The sequence below is a fragment of the Gekko japonicus genome, unplaced genomic scaffold (genome assembly GCF_001447785.1).
Source record: "Gekko japonicus isolate JY-2015 unplaced genomic scaffold, Gekko_japonicus_V1.1 scaffold19, whole genome shotgun sequence".
Taxonomy (NCBI): Eukaryota; Metazoa; Chordata; class Lepidosauria; order Squamata; family Gekkonidae; genus Gekko; species Gekko japonicus.
The window spans coordinates 2,805,909-2,815,803 of record NW_015164664.1 but is presented as its reverse complement, the minus strand read 5'-3'; the positions used below and the strand labels follow the sequence as shown (position 1 = coordinate 2,815,803).

The following is a 9,895-nucleotide window of genomic DNA, read 5'->3' as shown; positions in this document are numbered from 1 at the left end:
GGGATAAGTTCAAAGAAAGTGTTTGAGATATGAGATATGATAAAATGCAGCTAAGGATTCCTGTTAAAGGGGGGAAAGGCAAAAGATTCAGTGAGCATGCCCAAGGCCTTGGTTACAGCAGAAGTATATTCTGGGATCCCAGCTCTTTATTTTTATAAAAATAAATATAGGCAAGGTGTAAGAGGGATGGGCATGGACCAGCTCACGGACCTAATTTTTTCATGGACTGGGGGCAAGTTCTTGGACCATTTGCCCAGTTTGTGCATTTATATTATTGGAATGCCTGGAGTGTTGTGTTATAGCACTATAGCGCTCAAAGGGGAACATTTTTTTTAAACGCCGGAGTTCGCCCGCGCGGGCAAAAAATGGCGGGGAAAAAGCGGTGCAGTCTGAAATGGCAACCCGCTTCAGATCCAGCTCTTTACCGGAAGGGGAAAGCCATGTGTGAAATGGCAGCCCTATACCGGTTTACTCCACGACAAATCAAAAACGGGTTAAAAACGGTAATGTGAAATTCCTCATAAACTTTATAAAGGACACAAACACAAAGGTTTTTTTTTACTTAAAATAAAAAACATGCTTAAAACATTAGCACTCTTGCAATATTTTGTTTATTTAACAGTGTCTGAACTTCCTGGTCGAAGTCGGAAAAAGGCGAAAGAACTTCTCGGCTACAAAAATCCCTGCAGTGGATGTCTCCGGCCAGGCGGTGACAGTGTGGCGATGTGACATATGGGTCCTGAAGCCTGGTCGACAAGCAGCCGTTGGAAAATGACTGAGCCAAGCCAGAAGACGCTTACACTGTGCAGTGACAGCGTGTGCAATTTAAAAAAATGAATATATCTTGTCCTCCCTATCCCCTTTGAATATTGTTAGTCCCCTGTCTAATGTGTAACTGTACATCGATTTGAGCCCACTGGGGAAAGCGACCCGCAAGGGCCGGATCCAGCCCACGGACTATATCTTTGACACCTCTGCACTAGAGGTACCTGCTTTGTAACTGTGATGAGATCTGCTGCCTTCTTAATAATTGCTCCATCCCTCTGGAATGGCCTGCCAGGTGAGATAAATGGGTGGCAACAGAGAGATGGCCTTCTCTGTGATGGCTCTGCAGCTATGGAACACCCCTGCCCAGTATTTCCCTGCACCTGATTTAATTAGTATCAGGCACTGGGTCAAAGCATTTATTTAACCAGTATTTGAAATGTGTAGGGTTTGTGGTGGTAGCATAGCTCTCCACATGTAAGTATGGTTTTATTTCTACTTGCTTCATTTGCTTTTATTGCTGGGTCTTACATGAAAACATTTATTGATTGAATAGAAAATGTGTATGCTACTGTGCAACTGAACAACTACAACAATAACCTCTGTCCAGAGACCTGTCCAGGGACCACAGAACAACATATGATAAAAATCATTCAAAACCCAGCCGGAGCATAAAAGTTGCATAAAACACTTAGCAGCCAAAAATGATTATTGCGAAACCATCCTCGGTTTGTAGCTTAAATATTGTTTTCAGGTTTGCTTTGCTGTTTGCTGTTATGAAAGCTGACAATTGAGGGGTGGCAGACTGTTAATTGGTCAATTATATGCCAAACAGTGTTTGATTTTTTTCCTGACGCTTCCATAACAGTTCCTGCTGTTGCTACGCTGCCATGGGGGTTGGGGAGCTCGGTCTGTGTCTGGTTAATTGCTACTTCATTCCTTTCTGTGCTTTTTCTGCTTTGCACTGAAATGCTTATCTATACAGATGTGCAGGAGGGAGTTGTATTGTCTGGGTTTTTCCTAGGTGCCGTGGGAGCGTGTTGGTTCTCAGCTTTAGCTACCTAACAGACTCCAAGCTTTATCCCACGCGCGGGAGGGTGCCTAATTGGCCAGTGCTCTGGGGGGGGGGTGCATACGAATACCCTATATCCTATTATGCCATGGGGCTGCCGCCATTCTTAACAGTGCTTATGTTACTGCATCTATAGCTCTGCAGTAAAAGTATTACCGTTCCTGAATGCGTGTACTTCGTTGTTGGCTGTGGGTTCTGACATTCTGTTAAGAATCCTCCATTCTCTATCTCCGTGCATCTCTCCAAAACCGAGATGAGTGACAGAGAGGAGAAACCAATTCCTAAGAAGGACGACTCCGGGGGGGTCCCGACCCCTATCACGACTGGTGGGGAAACTCCCTCAACCCAGGCAACTGTGCCGGTGACTACTACGCAGCCGACGCGGGAGCCATTCCTAAGACGACATCGACCCTATATCCTATTATGCCATGGGGCCGCCACCATTCTTAACAGTGCTTATGTTACTGCGTCTATAGCTCTGCAATAAAAGTATTACCGTTCCTGAATGAGTGTACTTCGTTGTTGGCTGTGGGTTCTGACAATGCCCCTTTCTGAGCTCAGCACCATCCACGTTGGTACTTATGACCCAAGTCTGTATTGCAGGTGATTTATGCTCCATCAGTGTATGAGTCAACATAGGATTTAAAAATAATTTGGATTTAATTGAGATTCAGAAGACCATACTACCACTGCTTGTATGCTTTTGGTCCTGCTTAATTTGTAACTGCAGAAATTCCATTTTCTGTATACTCTGTTTTCCAAAAGCAGTCACATGACTCACAAAGGATGCAATGGTTACCTTTTTTTTGTCTCATGGTGCATTTCATATTGCTTTTCTTTTAACAGTCTGCTTGTGGTTGCATAATTCTGGTTCAGTTGTGAATCTGGCATATGTCAGAGTTTACTTCTAACTCAATAATGAGTAGCTCATAACAGTTCTAGGCTTGTTTGCCTAGTGGTGGGAAGCTAAACAGATTGGCTTGTTCCTCTCTACTCCTGACCAGTGTTCCCTCTAAGCTGAGTTAGTGTGAGCTAGCTCACAGTTTTTTAGCCTCCGGCTCACACATTTTTTGTAGCGCAGGAAGGATGGCTCCAGAGCAAACTAATTTATGCAGGAGCCAAATCACTCACTTACAACTTTAATGCCAGGAGCTCGCAAAGTGGAATTTTTGCTCACACCACAGCTTAGAGGGAGTACTGTTCCTGACCCTAATTTCTAAGCTATAGGAAGCTTTCTTGTTGCACCTTACAGTTGCTGAGCCTTCCTCAGAAGTCTTTGGTGAGGGACTTTGTTAAAGGCCTCTCAGAAGGTGAACAATTCCAGTTGTCAGCATCAGCATTACTTTGCAGTAGTGAAAGCGCCTTGATGCCCCGGTGTTCTTCACACCCTTTTTGTTGAAGAGGGACCATTTGCAAATATTGGCTGTTGCAACAAAGGTTCCAGGTCAGAAAATCCAACCTCACCTATATCAATTTCTCCCTAGGAAATCCAGGTGCTGGTGTTCTTTGAAATACTGAGCATATTCCCTTGTGATGGCGGAGGATCAGGAGCCAGCACAGGCGTGCAAGGCTCCTCTTGAGCCTTCCATGAAGCAGCATACCAGCAACACATACCGCAGCGCTCAACATTCAGAGGCTCTGCTGAGTGGTTTGGTAGCTCTCCGAGACAGCGGCATCCTCTTCGATGTCATCTTGCTTGTGGAGGGGAAGGCTACTGAAGCTCACCGCATTCTCCTGGCTGCATCATGTGACTACTTCAGGTCAGCTCACCACAGAGCTGCAGCAATATTGTGCTCAAACTTGAACACACTGCTATCCTTATTCAGTTAGGATATCTTTGGGCATTGCCAGTGCCATTTAGTAAGCCTGTTTCTGCCTTTTAGCTGTAACTCAGGGATAAGTTCAAAGAAAGTGTTTGAGATATGAGATATGATAAAATGCAGCTAAGGATTTCTGTTAAAGGGGGAATAGGCAAAAGATTCAGTGAGCATGCCCAAGGCCTTGGTTACAGCAGAAGTATATTCTGGGATCCCAGCTCTTTATTTTTATAAAAATAAATATAGGCAAGGTGTAAGAGGGATGGGCATGGACTAGCTCACTGACCTAATTTTTTCATGGACTGGGGGCAGGTTCTTGGACCATTTGCCCAGTTTGTGCATTTATGTTTTCCATGGACTGTCGACAGACTGTGGGGTTTTTTTAAGGTGGTCCATGGGAGCAGTCTGTGGGCCTGGCAATCCAGTGCCAAAGTGTAGATTTGCTCACAACACTGTGGATCTTAGAGGGAACATTAGTTGGGGAGTGTCTGTGTGGCTCAGTCCTAGCTAGCCTGAAGGAGTGGGCGGGCGGGGGTGACATCATTCTTGGCTACATGGTCACAGATGCCAGTGCAAACATGCTGGTGGCAGTGAAGCATGTGCCATTTGGGGGCATCGTCTGCATGGCACCCACCCTGCACCTGGTGGTGAGGGATGCTCTCGGGCTGAGGAGCACCATCAAGCCCACCTGGGACGAGGCCACAGTGGTGACATGTGACCTGCTGGAGGCCTGCCAGCACCTGGCTGCCCACTTGTCACACAGCATCAGGTCTCGCCACCTGCTGCGCGAGAGGCACATGGAGAGAGGGGAGCCTGAACACCAGCTACTGCTGGACATGCTCACCCGCTGGAACTCCACCTATAGGACTGAGTGTCTGGTGGAACAGGAGGGTGTGGTGGCATGACGTCATCTTATCCATGCCCATCCTGCTTGGGGGAACAAAGATCAACATCAAATGACTGTATGACCCTCTCCAAAGTGGTGCATGTCCTGAAGCCTTTCAAGGACACCACTGACATCCTCTGCTCCCATACAGCCAGCCTGGAGCTATGGGCTGGCCTCCACCCTGGAGCAGGGGGCAGCTCTTCTCCCGAGGGCCAGGGCCTTGGCGGAGAGGTTGCAGGCAGGTATGGCCGCCCAGTTGCATTCTCTCTGCCAAGAGGAGGCATACAGGATGGCCTGCATCCTCGACCCCCCATATAAAGGGCAGCATCGCTCTGCACAAAGGGGAGAATGGAGGAAGGACCTCCACAGACGGGTACGGAGGCTGCAGGCCAGCTGAAGTGGCCAGAGGGAACAGAGGATGGAAGAGCTGGGGGGGGGACAAGCCCATCCTGCCAGCCCACTGGTGCCCAGCTGTTCTGGGGTGTCACAGGGGTCAGGGGCAGAGCCTCTTTCGCCCACTGCTCTTTGCTCATAGGCAGAAGAGATATGGAGCACTTGATAAAACCTTTTTGTGGAGGTGAAATCCGAGGGTGGTGAATTACTGGGTGGTGTGGAAACATCAGTCATCTGCATCCCAACCCCTTGGGGCTGCTCCTGCCTCCAGTCCACCCCTCTGTCAGTCCTTCCAATCAAGACCTCCCAGCCAGGGTCCAGAGCACGATGGCAGACCTGGGAAAGCGGCCACATTGGAGACACACATGTTGTTGGAGACCTGCCAATGCTTGGCTGCTACAGCCAAGCATGGGTCCAGCCGAGTTCCTCGGCTGACAAGCTGCACACATTCACCCCCACTGGGATATTTTAACGCTCCCTGCTCACAGGTTTGTTTATTTATAATTTCAATTTAGATACTGCTCTTCCCTGAATTCACAGAGCTCAGGGTGGTTAACAACATAGTATTATACAATTTAAAATCCTAGAGATAAAAAAACCAACATAAGATGGTATCAAAAACAAATTTACAGATTGCATAACTGTCTCACAATGAGCGAGAGAAGGCAGAGTGGGGGAGGGGAAGGGAGTGCTGGATACGATGGTACCTGTTGCTGTCCTCAACCAAAAGCCTGGCGGAACATCTCTTGCCTTGCACGCCCTGCAGAACTGCCCAAGGTCCCGCAGGGCGCAGATGTTATTTGGCAGAGTTACACTAGGTAGGAGCCAGGGCTGAAAAAGCCCTGGCTCTGGTCAAGGACAGTCTTTGGGGCTAGGGACAACCAGTAAGTTGTTCTCAGCAGAGCATAAAGCTCTTCAGGGGGCATACCAGAGGAGGCAGTCCCAGAGATACCTGGGTCCCTGACCACTCAAGGCCTTAAAGGTCAGTACCAGAACCTGACCCAGTACTCCATGGGGAGCCAGTGCAGCTGGCACAGCGCAGGTTGAATGTGTAGAGTCCGTGGCAGGACTCATGGCACTACATTCTAACCGGTTGGAGTTTCTGGATCAGTCTCAAGGGCAGGCCAGTGTAGAGTGAGTTACAGTAATCCAATCTGGAGATGATCATTGCATGGATTACTATGGCCAGGTAAGGGCGAGACAGGAAATTGGTGTAGCTGGTAAAACACCAGCTTGGCAAAGTTTGTGATCTGGACCTCTATAGCTAAGGAGGTATCCAAGACCATGCCCAAACTCTTGATGGCTTGCATTGGTATTAGAGGTGGGCCATCAAGAGTGGGAAGTTGGGACCCCAATCCAGAATCCCACCCAGCCACAGAACCTCCGTCTTAGTTAGATTCAGTCTCAGTTGGCTCTTCTTCAACCATCCCACCATGGCCTCCAACCCCTCTGCCAGATTTTGTGGGATGGTGTCCAGGCAGCCACCCATCAACAGATACAGCTGTTGTGTCCCATCCCCCCAGAATCGTTGCTTCAAACCTTCTTTCTACATCTGCCTGCTTATGATTTGGCCCTGCCAACCTCCCCTCACCCACTCCGTTGGGGAGATGGGTTCCAGTTGTGGCAGCACTCACCCAGGGCTCTGTTTCTGCATTAAAATGCCTTCCCCTCTCAAGCTCGAAGGCCTCTGTACCACACTCTCCCTTGTTGTTGGGATATTTTTCAACACCTGAGCCTCCCTCCATCTGTCCTCCTGCTACAGCCAAGCATAGGGTCTCCACTGGTGCCTGGTTCCTCTGCTGAGGAGCTGCACTCCCCTGGTTGGGATATTTTAACACCTGAACCACCCTGTTCCTCCTGTTACATCCAGGCTTAGGATCTCAGGTCAGCAGGTGCTGGGTTCCTCGCTGGAGGACCTGCACCCCCTTCCTTGGGATATTTTAAGTCCTGGGCCACCAGTGTCCCCCTGGTACAACCAAGCAGAGTGTCTTGAGCTGCACCCCCCTCCTTGGGATGCTCTGACCCCTTTCCACATGTCCTCCTGCTACAGTAGCCACCATGCAGAGTGACTCAGTCAGCACGAGTGCCGGGCAGTGTTCCCTCTGAGCTGAGTTAGTGTGAGCTCGCTCACAGTTTTTTAGCCTCTGGCTCACACATTTTTGTCTGAGCTCAGGAAGGATGGCTCCAGAGCAAACTAATTTATGCAGTAGCCAAATTGCTCATTTACAACTTTAATGCCAATAGCTCACAAAGTAGAATTTTTGTACATAAGACTCCACAGCTTAGAGAGCATTGGTACCGGGTTTCTTGGATGAGGAGCCACACTCCCCTCAAAGGGACATTTTAACACCTCTCCACCTGTCCTCCTGCTACAGCCCAGCAGTGTCTCAGCCAGTACAGGTGCCAGGTTCCCGAGGAGCTGCACTCCCCTCATTAGGATATTTTAACACTACCTGAGCCACCACCTGTCCTCCTGCTACAGTCAGGAATAAGGTCTCAGCAGCACAGGTGCCGAGTTCCTCGGCTGAGGAACACCACCCTTCAAGGGATTTTTTAACACCCTCCCTCCTCACAAGTTGTGTTCCCCAGGAATCATCACTTTCAGCCTCTCCCTGTCCATGTCTGCTTCCTCATGATTTCTGTCCCCCATCTACCTCATAGCGCAGCATCCACCTCATGAGCCCATATCTACCTCATAGCACAACACCCACCTCATGAACCAAGATCTACCTACCTCCTAGCATGACACCTACCTCATGGACCAATATCCACCTATGCAAGCCTCTACCTTGTCAAACATCCACCCATACAAGCGAGCTTGTTTGACTGTACCCAAGATTTCCCCATCTACAGTGACAATGTCCCCAACGAGCAGGTGAGTGGGTGACTGCCTCCCGGGCATGAGGAGAAGGGTTGGCCACCCCCAGAATCCATCCTTACAATGAGTAGGTGGAGGGGTGACCACCTCCCAAGCATAAGGGGAAGGGTTGGCCACCCCTGGTACCTACCCTTACAATGGGTAGCTGGGTGGGTGAATGCCTCCTGGGTATGAGGGAAGGGTTGGTCACCTCTGGAATCCATCTTGACAACTGGGTGACTGTCTCCTGGGCACAAAGGGGAGTGTGGTGGGCCATCTCGAAACCTCAGTCACTAGGGGGAGGCCGGCAGCTGGCTACCTCAAAGAGCACATTCTTCATAATGGATAGGTGGAGGTAACTGGCACCTCCCAGGCACAGGGGGGAGTGTAGTGGGCCACCTCCCAAACTCCAGTCATCAGGGAGTGGGAGTGACCACCTCCCAGGCACAAGGGGAAGGGTTGGTCACCCCTGGAATCCATCTTGACAACTGGGTGACTGTCTCCCGGGCACAAGGGGGAGTGTGGTGGGCCAGCTCCAAATCACAGTCACTAGGGGGAGGCCAGCGGGTGTCCACCTCTCAGGCCAGAGGGGAAGGGTCAGCTCAGTGATTTCCACATAGAGCAGTTCCCTAGGGGCACCTGCTTTGGGGGACTGCTACTTGGCCCCCGCATAGCCAGTCCTCACCAAACATGGAGGGCAGGTAGAGGGGCATCCCAGGAAGGTCCACTGTGAGTTTGATGTCTCTAGCTTGTGGGAGGGGTGTCGTTTGACACTCTCCCAAACCTGCAGCTGTGATTTCCTGGGGGCACCTGCTTTGGAGGGCTGTAACTCAGCCCCTCCTAAATCCAATCATTACCAAAGTTGGAGGGTAGGTAGAGGAGAGTCAGCTGAAGTTTTTCTGCGAGTTTGATGTCTCTCTCCCACGGAGTGGTAGTGTTCTACCTCATCCCGAAGTCACAAACCTTACAAACCAGTCCATTAAATGGAAAGATTTGTGAAAGTTCATGGTCCCTGAAATGCACGAACGTATATGAAACTTCCCATCCCTCCTTAAGAAGAGTCAGGCTGGATCAGCCCAATGGCTCATCTAGGCCAATGTCCAGTTTCTTGCATCCTTTCCTTTTCCTGTGGTAAAATGCTCTTTCAGGTTATGTAATGCCCTATAAAATGTGCACGCATCATCACCCACCATTGTATATTCTGAGAATTCTTGTACCAAAGAGGTCCATAGTGAGGTGGGCATGGTGAAATCCCAATCCACCTTTACCCTATTCAAGACCCCCACACCCCTATATGTACAGGAGTCCTTCATACATGAACTATCTATGGGATGAGTGAGCCTGAAACATTCCAGGTTCCATGGCCAAATCCCAAACAGCAGCATGCATCCAATGGGGTCATTTCCAAATGTTCAGCCATGGAACTCACTAATGATCTTTGGCCAGTCATTACATCTCAGCTTGACCTACCTCTGAGAGTTGTTTATCTGAAAATAGAATGTGATTTATCAGCATCAGCTGCCTTGAGTTCCATGGAGAAGGTGATGGGAAACTTGGGAAATAATTAGATCCTTGGGACGGGGGTATTAGGATACTATATTAATACATGCATTGTATCCAGCACATGATGTGGTACCAAAAACATTCCTTTTGAAAAGAGTGATTAAAGCATTTCTCTCCTTTTGTAGGGGAATGTTTGCTGGTGGACTAAGAGAAATGGAACAAGAGGAGGTTCAGATCCAGGGTGTATCTTATAATGCTATGTGTAAAATCCTAAACTTCATATACACTTCTGAGCTGGAGCTCAGCCTAAACAACGTGCAGGAAATACTCACTGCATCATGCCAACTTCAGGTGAGAGCTGGGGGTTCCAAAAGATGTGTTGGGGAAGGAACACAAGAAAGACCTTCTAAGGGCTGGGGCCATGACTTCCTGTCAACTTGGCATTGGACAGATTTAGCATCCTGTGGGTCATCCACATAGCAATATCCAGGTGGTGGTCTGGAGATGTGCACTTAGAGAATACACACCTTTATTCCCCTTTTGAGTCAGCAATGTTCCAGGCAAGTCACTCGCTAGATGCTGCTAATTAAATTGCTACATGA

General features: G+C 49.1%; 1 protein-coding gene across 1 annotated transcript in view; it reads left to right on the top strand.

Moving 5' to 3' along the window:
• KLHL22 (kelch like family member 22) overlaps window positions 1-9,895 on the top strand; it is a 21,937-nt gene that overhangs the window by 6,068 nt on the left and 5,974 nt on the right. The window contains exons 2-3 of the mRNA XM_015409020.1: window positions 3,322-3,597; window positions 9,479-9,644. Coding sequence (XP_015264506.1) covers window positions 3,371-3,597; window positions 9,479-9,644 — 393 coding nt within the window. The 5' untranslated portion in view covers window positions 3,322-3,370. The remainder of the gene's footprint in view (window positions 1-3,321; window positions 3,598-9,478; window positions 9,645-9,895) is intronic.